The sequence below is a fragment of the Apostichopus japonicus genome, chromosome 8 (genome assembly GCF_037975245.1).
Source record: "Apostichopus japonicus isolate 1M-3 chromosome 8, ASM3797524v1, whole genome shotgun sequence".
In the NCBI taxonomy this organism is placed as follows: Eukaryota; Metazoa; Echinodermata; class Holothuroidea; order Aspidochirotida; family Stichopodidae; genus Apostichopus; species Apostichopus japonicus.
Window position 1 is genome coordinate 29,473,564 of NC_092568.1, and position 16,947 is coordinate 29,490,510.

Below are 16,947 nucleotides of genomic sequence, written 5' to 3' on the forward strand. Positions count from 1 at the left end.
CGTTAAAAATTCCCGAACGCTTCCTTACTAAAGCAGTGGCGGATCCAGGATTTCGCCGAAGGGGGGGCCCAGATGGGAAATGCCTAATCGTCGTCCTGGGGGAGGGGTCTAAGGGGAGTGGGTGCCCCATCCCCTTTGGGAAAATTTCACAAAATATGGAGGTCCTCGGTGCAATCTGGTGCTACTTTTCGTGAAAGTTTGGAGTAAAATTTATTTCCAATAAATCATGTATTCATGGTTTGCCGGGCATATATTTGCAATTTCGAGCAATGAGCTGGGATTTACGTCTTTGGGGAGTAGGTGGTGATGAAAACTACTTTTTACCAGGCTACTCCAGGCCATTTCATCTTGGATGCCCCCTTCCAGATGGAGACTATTGATGCAGTCAGAGTGCCCCTCTCACCTTCACTTTATCAGAATGATGGTGTACTCTTTTTGCAAATTTATTTTACAAAAAATTACACGCACAGTGGCGTAGCTAGGATTTTTTGAGTGGGGGGGCATGGGGGGCTGTTCTTTCTTGTGGGGGGCGGAGTTTACTATCTAAGCGGAGCGCCACCTTGGTTGGCGCGGAGCGTACAGAGAAAATTTGAGATTTCAGCACCCCCCAGATCGCAGGAGATGGCACCTGTGAGGCAAAATAGCAACCAAAATGATGTGCAACTTTGGTGACAGAAATGCAAAAAAAGTTTTTTCTCTTTCATGCTGACTGGCCTTGCCAACTCAGCCAGACTTTAAATTTGAGGGAAGTTGGCATCATTTGTCGTTTCAAGCTGTCAAGGCCTTTCTCCCAACTCAAACCCCTGTGGGCTACCGGTAGATTTGCTGGATATGCCCACATGTGGACTTAAATAGCATTAGAGGAAGGGGGTGGAAGACTAACACGCATCGATGTTTCGGTAATGGTCCACATTGATGGCTCGGTGCTTATTAGGCCATTTATTGGGTTTCTTGAGGCAGCTGTCATCAGAATCTGGCTTTTTGTGCCAATCGATGACCGATAACATGTATTGGTATGTAAATTTCTTCTTCATATATCTAGCAACACTCTAAAAACAAATGAGTGGATTTCATTCCATTGGAGTGATCACTCGGCGCACTTCAAATTAAGAGTAAAATTTAACTCTATTGGAGTTAACCCTCACTCCTAATATGAGTGAATATAACTCTATTAGGAGTTAAGATTTACTCCAATGGAGTGGAAATTCACTCTTATACCGGAATGTGCTCAGTGATCACTCCCATGGAGTGAAATTCACCTATGTTTTTATCAGTACAGTACAGTGCATATCATCATAGACGTACGTACGTACGTGCTACGTACGTTCGTATATCAGACGCACTCGATACCCACGATACGATACGGTCCTGGAGAAACTATTTCCACTCATCATTTTTTAAGGCGATACAGTAGTGAGTATTGAACAGGCACAGCCGCATGTTTGCAGGAAATTCAGAATTCCCAATATTTTATATCTCTACCAGTAGTGAAAATCATGTTTCGACAGTTTCGTGGACATAAAAAGTTGTTTTGTGGAATATTCAATGACATATCAGGGGCGGATGCAGGATTTGTGACAGGGGGGGGGGGTCTGACTGGTCCAGCCGCGCCTGAACGTAAGACTATCTAAGCGGAGCGCGATCATCGGTTTGCGCGGAGCGTACAAGAAAATTTTTGGCTTTACAAACCCCCCAGATGGCCGGAAACGGCACTTCCCGAGTATGCTAAGCAGCATGTACCTAGCCTGAAAATATGGATCTCATGTCTGCAATTTCAGGCCCCCCGTAGCTACGCCACTGATCACGCATGGGGCACTTTCCCTCGAACGCGGTAAAAAAAAATCAAAAAAAAAAAAAAATCAGGATTTTCAAAAAGGGGGGGCCCGGGCCCCCCGGGCCCCCCCTGGATCCGCCCCTGCTAAAGTATCATATTTAATCCTGGTTGGACGAAATGACCAGGCTGGTTGGGCGAAATGACCAGGCTGGTTGGGCGAAATGGTAAGGTTGGGCGAAATGGCAGTTGGGCGAAATGGTTGTGGGCGAAGTGACCTGCTTCCGGTGGGCCATCTGACTTAAGTGATGTGTTCGTACGTAGTCATTAGTGAATCTCGCACTCGAACGGGATGTTTGGAAAGGACTAGCTGTGTTGTCAATGGATCTTAGGCTACGTTAATTGCGAATGGGTCACAGAAATCCAGCACAATGTTCAAGTAGGCGTGACCATAACAATGTCACCGACATTGCTATAATAGGTATCGCACCGCAATTAGAGTAGTGCACGTCCGCCTTAGAGGTTAACTATTGTCGGAAAATAGCTTTAAAGTGCCCTACTATATTGATTTTTTTTGTTGGCATTTTCTGAGTCATCACCATTCTTTTTGGTGCTTGGATGTTGAAGAGGATGAAATAAACTACTGATGGTCAAAAAAATCTGGAGGATTGAAGGTGATTTAAGGTATTTTAGAAAATCTTGGGTGAAACCAGAAGATTTCGCAGCGACAGCTGGCAAGGCCGTTTTATGATAACCCAAGCCATTAGCTATCATATGGTGGGTAGGACGTGTCAGTTGAAAACTTCTATATATATATATGCTCTATTGGCCTTGGAATGTGACGAGTTTAGTGTGTAAGTCAATGGGAACAAGTAATTGTGGTGCGACACCACTTTCTAGTCACTTCGCCCAACAGCCATTTCGCCCAACTGCCATTTCGCCCAACCAGCCTGGTCATTTCGCCCAACCAGCCTGGTCATTTCGCCCAACCAGCATGGTCATTTCACCCAACCATATTTTTACTAATATTCAGTCAGAATAATATTACTTTTTCTATTCCACTAGTTCAATTTGATTTATTTTGGGTTAGGTTACTTCGTAATAGGTAACAAAAAAAGTGAGGTCCGCTCGATATCGATCGAAGTCTGAGCAGTTATTTCGGGTATAATGGGAGGATTACACTACTTTAGGCGTTTACGCATACAATGGAAGTTATATTATTATACAAACACAGGGGAATCGGTCTTCATAAAAACCTATCAAACCTAACCCCTAAAACACTGATCCATCCTACTGACTAACAATTCCCGAACGTTTCCTTATTATATTGAAAAAAAAAACCTGTCCGTAATATTGAAGTAGTATATTTAATCGCTTTCTAGTCACTTCGCCCAACAACCATTTCGCCCAACTGCCATTTCGCCCAACCAGCCGGGTCATTTCGCCCAACCAGCCTGGTCATTTCGCCCAACCAGCCTGGTCATTTCGCCCAACCATCATAGTCATTTCGCCCAACCAGCATGGTCATTTCGCCCAACCGTGTTGGTCATTTCGCCCAACCTTATTTTTACTAATATTCAGTCAGAATAATATTACTTTTTCTCTTCCACTAGTTCAATTTGATTTATTTTGGGTTAGGTTACTTCGTAATAGGTAAATAAAAAAGTGAGGTCCGCTCGATATCGATCGGAGTCTGAGCAGTTATTTCGGGTATAATGGGAGGATTACACTACTTTAGGCGTTTACGCATACAATGGAAGTTATATTATTATAACAAACACAGGGGAATCGGTCTTCATGAAAACCTATCAAACCTAACCCCTAAAACACTGATCCATCCTACTGACTAACAATTCCCGAACGTTTCCTTATTAAATTGAGAAAAATATATAAAACCCGTCCGTTTTATTGAATTACTATATTTAATCAATGTAACCACTTTATCAATGTAACCACATATGTAATCACATACTTATGTAATCAATTTAACCACGACTTCAAGTTTCTTAATACTCTGTTCGTATCCCGTAACGTTAACAATTCCCTAACGTTTACTTTAGTAATATCATATTTAATCAAGGTTGGGGGAAATGACCAGATTGGTTGGGCGAAATGACCAGGCTGGTTGGGCGAAATGACCAGGCTGGTTGGGCGAAATGACCAGGCTGGTTGGGCGAAATGGTAAGGTTGGGCGAAATGGCAGTTGGGCGAAATGGTTGTTGGGCGAAGTGTCCTGCTTCCGCGACACCTATATTCTAGTTGATGCTAATCTGTAACGGACACCATGATGCGAGTATACGTATTGAGACGTGTATGGCAAGCAATGTGAGGAAAACACTGCATAATATATCCGCATATTAATTTGAAAATATACGCGTACTAATTCGAATATATGCGCGTAAATATTATAACCCCACTATAAGGCTTAAATATATCCGCGCATTAATTCGAATACATATGGTGATTAAATCAAATATATTTCCCGGATTCATTCAAATGTACACGAACAGACATTTCCGCTCTTGCTGTGTACATATATCCTCGATAAATGCGAGAACTCTCTAAAATACTGTTCCTTGTCTGTTGGACGAGCCATGCTGTTGTCTAGAATTCTAGATCAAGTACGTTTGGCCTGTGTGTACGTCAATAGAGACTAACTTTGCAATATCTCATTTATTGCACTGGCGAGGCTACAATGTGATAACTATCGAAACTCGTTATTTTATTTGTGAAAGCTCTAAGATATGCCAGTTGTTGTCTGATATATTATGCGGTGTTTGTCCCATATGGCTTGCCATAGACGTGTGCCCTGTACAGTAACGATGTTGTTCTTATTCAACCATCACCATAGTAACTGAGAGATGGTCTGACCAGCCCTTACACAAACAAAGACTCTAAGCTACCTTTACATACAATTACAATCTTTGCTTGAGTTTAGGCCCACAACGCACCAACTGGACTGACTGTATTCACTATCATTAATTTTACATAAAAACCTGTTTTAAACTTCCTGGTTTGGAGAAGTTGGTTTTCCTTTAAATCCTGTGATATATCTTGAATCCCATAATCATGTCCGCCAAAGGAACTGATCCGCAGAAACTTTACGAGGCCAATAATTACAGAGAATCTTGGTGTACTGTAGAGTTGAGCAGCAAACAAGACTGGTGTAGAACTGAAAGGAAACATCACTCTGATCAGTTTAAAAGTTCTGTATTGAACCCTAAAAATAACCAACCAGAGAGCGAGGCAAGATGTACTTTTCAAGTTAATGACAAAACACACAGAGAACGAAGGCATTTTCCAGATAGAACATGTAAGTTGTAACTCTTCTTCTGTTTTTTTTTATAGGCTAGAATAACGTAGGCCTACGCTTAGGACCAAGTTACACCGTGCAGATGTATGTATGTATTTTACTAGGTCCTCCTGCAAACAGGAACTTGCGAAGAAGCCTCATTGGCTTATCAAAGCAATCTTGTTCAGTTGCTCAAAGAAGCCAAAGACAGATTGTGCTTTTCTAAAATGGTCAAATTTCATATGAACAAATCTTGGGGGTGGGGGGTGGGGTGTCTGTTAAGTTTTGTATCATTAATTCTTTTCTTTTCATCTCCACTACCCAAGAAAAAATAATCCTATAATGCTTATAAGGTATTTTGTTTTATTTGATTTCACAGCCTACAGCCATCTAGCAATGTGATCTATCTTTCATCCGATGACACTGAAATGTGGTGGCCATACACTTTTACAGAAGGCTAGAGATGTTCTACATCCCGGCCAGCTTGTTTGTAAATTCCAGCAACGAATGCATTCAGTCGGTGGTGAACGTGGACAGTCTAGATTAGATCATAAACTTCTGATACTTTGTATGTCCAATAATGTCTCCTTAAATGATAAGGTAGCCATTTGTAAGTGTTTAACAACATGTTGTTCAAAAAAACCAAAAACCAAAAAACATGCTAACTGAGAATGTCTCTTTCTGATAATCTCCAGTTTTTTTTTATAGTTTTCTTCTTTCATTAGAATTCATACTAATTTAGCTCATACTCAAAGCTTATCATACTTGGACCCTGTTCCCTAAGTATGACTGTTCTCTTGTAAGTAAATGAATTCCAGAAACATTTGGTTTTCCTTCTTTTGTATAAATCCTGCAGGTTTGACTGGTAGCATGGTGACTTCGAAGTTCGGACACTTAAGACTTAAAACACCCCAAAACTAAATCTTCTGGTATAAATCACCTGAAAATATACTTCATATGGTGGGAGAATTGTGTTATAGTACGATACACGGCCAAACTTTCTTTCCTGCAAACTGATTTCACGTTGTTTTCCAAGAAGATTCTTCGTGATTGTGGAACTGGTATTTCTTTGCTAGAGTATTGGGAAGTTCAGACTCGCAACCCACAGTGTGGCGCTGGTGATAAAATTGGTGGCGCAGTTGCTCTTTCAGTAATTATAACAGACTTCATAGATCTTCATCATTTTATTGACAAATATGTACGTAATTTCTTGCACACAGGTCATTTTGGAGAGAAAATAACTGTAGCTTCGTACTTCGTACTTTTTGGTGAAATTTGGCTCTTCCTGTAGGTTTTCATGGTGAAATCGTGTATTTCTTAGGGTGTCCGAACTTCGCAGTATGCCGAACTTCGCAATACTGACTATACTGTACGAAAACCTTTGTAATCCTACTCATGTGTATGCTTGATCTAGTCATCACCAGCTAGCGTTTCTGAAATGCTTTGACTTACTATAAAAAATAGGGCATACGTATGCAGTCTTTACTCCTTAAACAATGATTTCACATTTTTTGCTTTGCCAGAGTAATTCTGTCCAAGTTATCTGACTGCCATATTGCTATTAAAGGCATTGAAGACTCGCCCCAAATAGGGTGTAGCCATCTTTAAAAAGTTAACTTTACCTTTCATGCAAGTGAAGTTTTCCTCTTGTCGCTACAAAATGCAGACAGTAATGAAACGTGATACCTTGTTATCTTTAGCTGGACCTGAGATGTCCATCGCTGTATCATTTGTACACTGTGCTGTGGGTATTGACCGCAGCTGTATGAACTGACTGTACACTAGTGTTTAATTACCAACGGTAGCAAGCTGTGGACTGAAAAACTGAAAACTATGGACCATTATTTGATTTCTTATCATTAGTTTACAGCAATACTGAGGCCCTGTTGGTATTGCAGCTGAGGTGCTATGGTCGCAACACACACAACATGAAATTGCAAGACTTTTCATCACTTTTAATAAAAGATCATTAATGAATTGAATGTCATTCTTACTAAAGGGATACTCTAGTGGCAGACTATGTAACACTTATCTGAAAAAGAGGAAAAAAATTCCACACTATTAGTCGAACACTCAATATCTTGTTTCTAACTCGAAATATGGTGATTGAATGTAACCTATATTGAGTCTAAACACTTGGTTCTTTCAGGGAGTGCATCATAGTAGGTTGTCTCTGTGATGTCATCACCTAAAGATGAAAGAAACTTCCAGTATTCTGTAAATTCATTCCTTCTGGTGTATCTACCTATTAAATTGCATGTAAAGAGAGACAACCTAGGCTATGTCTTTGCTTATGTATAGTGAGACAGCCTAGGCTATGTCATTGCTAGTATGTACAGTGAGACAACCTAGGCTATGTCATTGAGTAGTAGTATGAATATCACTACACATACTAGCAACTAAATTGAAACTATCTTGTTGAAACAAAATTTTATAGCAGGTTGGTTTTAGTTGACCTAGTTACACATTATTTAAAAATTGTAATAAATGTAGTATAATCATGGTTTGATGTAATTCTTTGCTCAACTGCTGTGTACATGTTTCACATTTTTGAACACAAATTAAGAATGAGATATGACAGGTGTGGATATTTCTTTGCCCTGTCATTGGTGCTATTTCTTAAGTATACTTTATATAAAAAATATTAACTATGAACATTGAAGTAGATAATACATGAGAAAAAAATTAGATGAAATGTTATTCTTGTTGTCATTCCTTTATTTCAAACAAACGAGAGTGATTAAAATAAACATGATCTTTGTTTGTCACTTATTTTATTGCACGTTAATGTTATCCTCTCCAAATGTAATATAAAAGAAGAAAAAAGGCTTAAATGATATTCCAGAACCACTGTGTTGAAAAATTACATTTCTCCACTCCACATTGGTATCTCTTCGAACCCACCCCATCTATCAAAGCAAGAATGAATAACACTCCAGAAGGGCTACGATGTGTTCCAGAAGGCAGTAGTGGAGTTATATAAAGGTACAAGAGATACTGTTGGTGTAGCTTAACCACATCATCTTATAGTTTCTACACTCTGTACCAAGTTAAAGTGTACACCACAGCTTAAAGAGAATTTCAATACCCATTATACTATATTTTTGATCTTTCTTAAAAGATAGAATTAAGACCACAAAAGTTTGCAACTAGTTCAAAGAAGAACGCGGAACGCTTGATCTGCTTTTTTTCATATGGACCTCCACATTACTGCAGACTTGTAAGGCCCAGTCTTATCATTTCCAGTTGGTTTGTTGCTCAGTTTCGTTGATAATCACGATCATTTTTCAAAATTTGCTACTGGGTGTTTTCCCTGCAAGATGGTTTAGTGTCATAGCAAATGCTTTGCCCAGGACACTTGACAAGAATCTAATGAGTTGTGTCAACAGGAAGATGGACTTGGTGTGCTGGTCCAAATGCAGCTCAGCAACCCTTTCAAATTTAGAATAGCGCCCTCACTTAAAAGAAAAGACATGGTCAGCTTTCAACAGGGGGGGGGGGGGGCTGGTGCATATAATGCTATCGACTCAGTGATCCAACTGGCAGTGCTGAGGACTTGGACTTAGAGGCATATCGGACAAACTAGCATTCTTCATGACCACAAAGAAATCAGCGTATTTGGCACCTCACCCTGGTTCTTTGCCTTGGACCCATAGTGCACCAGTTCCAGACAGGTATGCCAGAAGGCCTCAAAGCCCCATTAACAGCAAATATGTGAGCGAGGCTAATAATGTTGGGCAGATGGCTCAATTTTCAATCTTCCCATGACTAGTCATTCAGCAGTCCCTTGTCGACCGTTCTACTCACTGTGTGAAGTTTTGTTCACACCACTGTGATATCTTAAAGAATCTTGGTTTGCCATTTTTACTTTCAAACATCAAAAAACTTGTCCAGTTTTGGGAATAACTTGAGTGCATTGGCAGTTGTGACCCTCTGTACCTCCTCTGGTGTTATGTTCTTCACCTTAGCGATATAGTCGCAGCAGATTGTGATGTTGCACGGTTCGTTTCTGGTTTGCTTCTCTGCTGCTAGTGCCGGTGAGTCGGTTTCCAGGCAAAGTTTCTCCAAGGGAAGCTGTTTCACGAGTTTCTGCTTCTTGTGTAAAAGATGCAAACAAAAAAGGAAGCATTATTTCCCAACATGAAATGAATCTGTGAATCAGGCAGTATATTGCAGAAGTTTTACCATCACAACTAGAACTCTAAATGTGACTGCTGCCCCCATTTCTTCGTTATCATAGTCATCTTCTACAACAAATTCAAGGATAAAAGGACACTGTTGGATTTATGAGGGGCACCAACATTTTGTGATGGCACATTTTACAACCCCCGACCCACCCCTTCCCTACCATGGGTTTATGCCACTGAGATGTAAAAAAACATAAAATACTCTGCTAGAAATGCTTCCAGAATTTCATAAAACGGAATTTAAATTGATGGTTATATATTCACACAAAGACAATTGTTAATGAATATAGTGGGCACAAGATTTACATCTACAACTCATCAAAAGCTATCCTAAATATAGAGACCTGTTTTTGCATCCCATTTTTGTATCCCAGCTCACTCACTTGCAAACTTGGGTACCCTTTTTTCGCACAATGTAACGTTACCATAAATTCAATGTGTGTGTCAAAAGTGTTTTGTTCTCACCTGTTCACTTCTGACGATAGAGGGCGGTATTGAAAAATAATATCCTGCTTGAACGCCTTGCATTGCAATCGAAGGCCTACCATCAAAGGCATGAAGTAATACCATCTCAGCTCCTGAAAGATCAATATTTCAAAAAGTACAAGACCTTCAACTACATTAGAAAGGACACTAACAATGGATAGAAAAGAAACACCAATACTTAGAAAGAAAAGTGCCGGAAAGTACATACTTTGACAGTTTTTAGACTAAAAGTTATCTCAAATGCTAAAATTTAAAACCAAATGGCAACTTTGGATTTTTAATGATGAAATACTGTATCTGATGTAACATTTAAAGGTTGGAATGACCTTGGGGAGGGGGGGGGGGGTAGGAGGTGCATAATTGCACATTTTAGTTCTAATCTTTGATGCAAATTTCAGCAGTGAAACAGAGGGCAGAGCCTATATGGTGTCATGGAGAGTCAATATAAGCATTATTAAATCAAACGTCATTTCTCTGACTCCCAAAATGGGGACGAAAAACTTGGCTTTTCACAGTCTGTATCACCTGATAAGAAGTATGTACTTGATGCAGGAGAACTGAAAACTAATGATACTAACGAATGGAGTTGACATGTTGACTTGCCTACACAACTCTCAAGCCTGTCATTCAATGATGTTCACCGTAATAACTTCCCCCCCCTGTCATCACCTGTTAATTTGTTAATATTTAATAATTATCAATTTCCATAATTTTATGAACCAGTTATATTCTGGTTTATAGGCCTTGGCAGATTGCCTTTGATGACAAAGAGATATTAAGGTTCAAAACAACAGGAGATGGTAGATTGTTATAAACATTATTTACGACCGTTTCGGGCTTCTAATCACCTTCTGATTTGAGCAGTTCAATGGCAGGTCTCCCAGCAGATCGTGAATGTACGTTACTACACGGTTAAAGGATTTGAAAAGAAAATATGATCAAAACGATTGTGTTTATTTTTTAATAGGTGAACAGCAAATCAAATTAATTAGTTCAAAGCTAAGAATCAACTCATTAATAGATCAACATTGGTTGTTATTGAGTTGATTTGATAGGGTATGCTTCATGTGTATAAACTCAGTTGTGGCACAAACAATTTAATGTGTTGATGGAGAAGAGATCTGCTGTGTGGATGGGAGGGGGGGGGGTAGAGGGGAGGTAAATTTTGGAGAATTTTGGTATGAGAGAGACAGCAATTCACTTCATGTGAGCAAAGCAGGGGTCCTTCATGGGGAACCATGTCTCACACCCTCCCCCTCTTCACCACAAAGGTTACATTGTTAGGATGTAAAACCCATTGTAGCACTGTTTTTAAATGCTCTAGTAGAACTTTCCTTCCAGAAACGCAAGCAACATTAATTTTGTGCTGACAGTTTACACCACCCACAATAATATGATTTTTTCCTTTTTCTTTCTTAATTAGTATGTAGTTTGCATTATGAATATGAATATACTGATGAATAAATGAATACACTTATGAACTTATGTATATACTTATGAAATATACTCCAAATTCCACAATTTTAGAATAGTGTCAGACATATCTCATAGCATATGAATAATCAATTCACATCAAAACCTTCAAATAACCTAATAATATCAAACAAATTCATTGATCTTAACATTTTTAATTCCCATAAAATGATCATATTGAATCAATATACAAAACTTTTAGTTTAATTTAAGTTCAACATGTGCAAAATGCTTGTACTTGTTACTATGATTCTATGACTGAACAAGTTGGCAGGTAAAGGCTTTTAGCCAGCTGTATCTGTTTTTCCGAATATATCCCTGTTTTTTTTTCTTCTATTATTCATGAATGAACTTACACTGGCAGGTTAAGGCTCTTTGCCAACTGAATCTGTTTCTTGAAAATATCCCTTTGAGTTTGTTTATCTGAGTCTGATTTAATAAATCTCGGAGTGAAATCTAATCCAATCTGGAAACAAGACAAGAGGAAAGGATTATCTTTAGATGGGAAGTTGTTACATTTATGAGGATAAATGCCAACTAAAATAACATTCTATTAATCAAATGTGAGAATTCTTCTTTCAAGATTAACAAAACTTCTAAAATTGCTGCTTTGTAGTTTTTCAAATAAAGCAATTTGGGTTGGGGGGGGGGTTGAAATTATATATATAGATAATTATATATATATATATATATATTCACTCAATATATATATATGTTCATTCAATCAATTATGTGTGTGTGTGTAACAAATACAATGAAATATTTCACACTTTCTTCAAATGAATAATATTAATTATCATACAATTCCAAGTGAAATGGGGAACTAGTTGAATGAAAGATTTTAACTTGCCTCCCCAATGGCGACAATGTTTTCTTTGTATTCTGTGATTAATTCCGTCACTCCTTCAAAATCATCCCATGAAACACTTCTCAAGTTATCCGGAGACGATCCCTGAAATATTGCAAATGAGAAAAAAAGACAAAGACTGTAACAAAGAAGACTGAGCTGCAAATAATTAATAAACACATGTATGACAACAACTAAAGGCTAAGTTGTTTGGACCCCACTCCCTTGTAACTTGGGAAGTACATCTGATGGTGCTTATGAAAGAAAGAGAGAGAGGTGACTGGATAACTATTCTGCAATATAATCATCTGATATTATACAAATAATGAATGGTTTCCATTCGTGCAATAGTGCAAATATTTCATTCGTTGAAAGATGGAATGTTCCATTCAACAAGGCGCAGCCGAGTTGAATGGAACAAATTACATCTTTCAACGAATGAAATATTTGCACTATTGCACGAATGGAAACCATTCATTATTTGTTTTATACAACACCTTCAAATTTGGATATAGTTGGATGTAAAATGCACTCATGCAACAGATTGTTTTGAACAGACAGCTTTCTCTGCTCTCTTACCATTGAAAAAAGTGCTATCAAAAAAGTATAACACATGGTTCTATTTCATAGAGTGCAATAGAGCGGATTTTGCATGCAATCGACGAGCAATTGACCAATCAAATGGCCGGAATAAAATTAGGTGTTGTATAATGCCTTATATTTTTTTATTGCATTACAGTCATTGACACTGTCATGGGTATTTTAACCAGAACGCAAAGATAAGATTGACCCAAGGTCAGAAAGGGCCGGTTGCTATGGGAGCACCAGTAGCATATATAAACGATCAAATGAGAAGCTCGGAATTGGAAAGGCTTTAAATGAGTACGACCTCCCATCTCCCTTGAATAACTGTCAAAAACGGAGGGGGCAAAAATTATGGAAAATATAATATCATGAGAAAAATAGTCCTGTCCGCTCAGTGCTCACCACTCTAAACACTCCTAGTCTCTAATTTACCTGGACAGGGTGGATTCCCAGGGCCGGAGCTATGAAGTCAGGATACGTCTTAGCAAGGTCGCAGACTAATGGTAATTCATATTTTAAATCAGGGACCACCAAGGCACATCTGACTCCAGTCTGTAATTTACAGAGTAAAAAAAACAGAAAGTATGATCAATCCGTTGATCGTCAGTAATTAAAAGGCAAACATGGCAAGTAAACAAGGGTGGGTCCAAGATTTTAAAGAGGAGGGGTGTCATATATGTTGTAATTTGGGAGAATGCCAGTGAAAACTTGATTCAAGCCAGTATTCTTTTAAGCACTGGCATTTTTTTTAGCATGTGGCAAAACATTTGAGAATTTAAAGGCTTGACAAACTTTTGTATTTTTGTGATTACAGAGTTTGTCACTAAAACCTCACATAATATAAAGAGTTTATAGTTAGAATAAAGCTAAAATAAAACCTACTGATAATATCTACATAGTATACACTTCACAGTATCATAAAAATCATGTATTAATATTTCACATATTATTAGAATTAAACAAGTTTGTTTTTATAACCATGACATGAGTGGGACATTAAATCAGATACATGGGTTAAAAAATCAACGGACTGTTCAGTTATTTGATTTATCTTCCAGATTCTTTTGTATTCTCACACACTAAAATGAGCACGTGCATATATCTTGCATTATACAATCAATGACTATACAATGAACAAGTTTATAGTAAAATATATATTTTTATATAGTAAATAACAATTTTCTTTTCAACTATGCTAAGAAGACAAGCGATGGTGCAGAAATAACTTAGTCAATATTAAGAAGTTGAACTAACCTATGTCATAGACATCTGTCAGTATTTCTTGGAAACTGTTTAAAGGATTCCCAATACTGCCAATTTATTATGTATTTGATATGTGACCGATGGTAGCTATTTAAGCAGTGGCTTGCATGTTTGTTCCATAACAATATCCCCATTAAATTCACTCAAGCTGCTCACTTCATTGTATTCTCCGAAACTGAGTGTCCACTTGTTCAAACAAAACGACACAACTAGTCGGTAAACACAGCAGCCTTTACCTGTTAATCTGCTTTGCATAAATCAAACACTCCATGGAAAACTGGCTGGGGCTTCATGAAAATATAACATTGAGAGGGCAAACAGCAGGATTTCAAAGAGTTCTGGGCTCTTCCTACTAAGCTACAGTAATATATCAGTGTTAACAGTACAGTTTATGACGATAACCTATACGGTCGCTTCTGATAAGGGGATCTATATTTTCTTAGTGCTCAACGGACATTACATACGGTAGCAAGTGTAAACCAGCTGGTTTAACACATATGGAGAGAAAACAAACCTTCTTTGCTCTGGAGATAACTTCATGGATATCCTGAAAACAAAAATTGAAAGCAATAAAAGAGATGACAGACTTTCTCAGAGTTTACACGTCTAAAATGTAATATCAGGGCAAAATTTTTAAGGGCCATCGGATCATCAACCAAAATTTCTGTGAAATTTCAGCGTACGGCTATGTCTTTCTCATCAAATTCTAATAGCAATGTAACTGAAAAAATATATGACATACATATTTGCATGATGTATGTTAGAGATCTATTACAATCCAAAACACACTTCCTTCAGACCACAGGAGTGTTTTAACTTGCATAATACTTTTGAGAGATATAACCCTGTCTTTTATTATCTTCTCTATATTTTAAGATAAATATATACGTGAGTCAGTTGTTTGATGCAGATACAAGCGACGAAGGACTTGGTTATTTTTCATGAGATGATTGTACCATACCTCTTTGAAGTCTGTTGATGCAAGATGGCAGTGGCAATCAATGAACCCAGACATTTTACCAAGCATCTGTGTCTAATGTTTCTCAAATGAAATGATCACAAAACTGAAAGAGACAATTAAGGCTGTCATGATTAGGTTTTTCCATGTTTTATAAAGGCATGCATAATAATATGGCTTTAATGGACAATTTTCACAAGTGGCCCACTTGTAAGTCAGGAAACAAATTTTTGTTGTCAAGGTAGACTATGATATGTCTAGTATAGTCTTACTTTGGTTAATAGGAGGTCACTTTCCTATGAAAAATGTTGGCAAAAATTATCAATGAACTGTCATGCATGATATAATGTAACAAATGTTTTGATTTCTATCCTTAAAACAGAGCTTCACTGGCATTAAATCAAACATAAACTATAGCTCTGCACTAGTTGAGGGACCTCAGCCTACTCATTAACATGAACAGTAGCCCCATGAACAGTAGGCCCCTAGGCCCATAAACACTTGATCTTTATAACTGGGTTGCAACCTTCCTGAACGCTCCACATATGTTATACTGTGAGCCTTTACATAAAATATGTGTTTTCGAAGACGATACAAAACAGATATAGGCCTAGGTCAAAGGATAGGTCTAGTTTAACATTGAAGTAGTAGTGTACGTAGCAGACGGCTACAATATTCGCGAAACTGGTACATAGTTGCCACAGTATAGTAGTCATGTACCAAGTAAACAGAGCAGTCATTGGTACTAGCACTAGTGCAATACAAAGAATAACTAGAAATAGGAGAAAACTTACTGTATCTAACACATATCGTGTAATGTAATTATTTAACCGTCTCAAAGCAGTTTTAGAGGATTTCGTTAAAGAAGACCTGTCAAGTATGATTTAGTCGATCGAGAACATTAGTACACCTTTTCCATGCAATGATGACAGCAGATAAGTAGAACGTGATTTTTTCTTTCTTTCACTTCGTTACTTGAAAAAGTGGAACGGACCGGGCTGCGTGTGCTATTTCCAAATTTTACTAACCAACTGGGGATTGTGTAATATCCTGTCATCACGAAAATAGTGTGAAAAAAATTGCACAATTAGTTTAGATTATTCGCTCTAAGCCTCTAAGTCTGTGAGACCGCAAAACATTTTGTTTGTGGTTTCTTTCTCTCCGAAATTCCCTCGTCCACAATTTTGATAGCAACTTTTACTTAATAAGATTGACCCCCCCCCCCCCCATTTTTAGCTGAAAGCTTTCAGCTGAGCTATAGGGGTCGTGCGATTCTGCCACTTTTTGCCACTGCGTTGATTGAATTCCATTTCGTAATTTTTTCTTCCGAGTCGATGTGACTGAAATTTCGTGAGTGTTTTGTGTGAGTTAAGTTTCAGTGAACTTCAGTGAAATTTGTCTATCAACTTTTAGTATTCATGATCAGTATATGCGTTTTGGTTTGAGTAGCCAAAGATCTTCTATCTTAATTTTCCCGTCGTTTTGGGAAATAATTCCACAAGTCAAATATTCACTAGTTATTCGGGCCTCACATCTAGTTCGATGTCATCAAGTTCTCTGTAAAAGGACTACTTGTCAGATTTGCAATTTGAACTTTTCAATAGGTTTTGTGAGGGAGGACCACATGTGAGAATGACCTATATTGTTGGAGCCGACTCCGAATTCAGCTCTTTAACGTTTCTCTGTGGTACGTCGATTGTAAACAAGTTGCAGGTAGTTCTTTTATTATTGTATGGGTGCAACAGTCGTGAGGCAATTTTGGGTTAGCACAATTCAAACGTGATATCCACAACATTTTAGCAGCTTTAGCAGATGAATACTTTTTTGTACGTTTCGTATATTGCATGAATTAAAACTACGAAGTACCTATATATACTGTTGGTTCTTTGTTTTTGCAATGGGCATAGTTTACCAGTAATCATAATTAAAACGATCTATTGCTTGTCAAACACTGGCTGGCCATGATGAGATCCGACGGTTATGCAACATTATTAGCCTATCTAACAATATAAGGCATGAGCGCGGTGAAGTCAAGTATAGTGTAGTGTGATATTGTCTTCGTTATCATAATCACGTTTCTACGGC

At 38.1% G+C, this 16,947-nt stretch overlaps 1 protein-coding gene across 3 annotated transcripts; it reads right to left on the bottom strand.

Annotated features, from left to right (window-relative positions):
- Positions 1-6,465: 6,465 nt before the first annotated feature.
- LOC139971486 (putative deoxyribonuclease TATDN3) lies at positions 6,466-15,995 on the bottom strand. 3 transcript variants are annotated; one of them, XM_071978009.1, is made up of 9 exons: positions 15,657-15,995; positions 14,866-14,968; positions 14,419-14,451; positions 13,074-13,193; positions 12,060-12,161; positions 11,566-11,675; positions 10,585-10,640; positions 9,716-9,828; positions 6,466-9,152 (listed from the first exon to the last, which is right to left on the bottom strand). In XM_071978009.1, exons 2-9 carry the CDS (start codon positions 14,929-14,931, stop codon positions 8,934-8,936), a joined length of 819 nt encoding a protein of 272 aa, XP_071834110.1. In that variant the 5' UTR covers positions 14,932-14,968; positions 15,657-15,995; the 3' UTR covers positions 6,466-8,933. The 3 variants fall into 3 exon arrangements, with proteins under 3 accessions (XP_071834110.1, XP_071834107.1, XP_071834109.1); XM_071978006.1 differs by having other exon boundaries at positions 6,466-9,158; positions 15,657-15,991; XM_071978008.1 differs by having other exon boundaries at positions 6,466-9,155; positions 15,657-15,980.
- Positions 15,996-16,947: the final 952 nt, after the last annotated feature.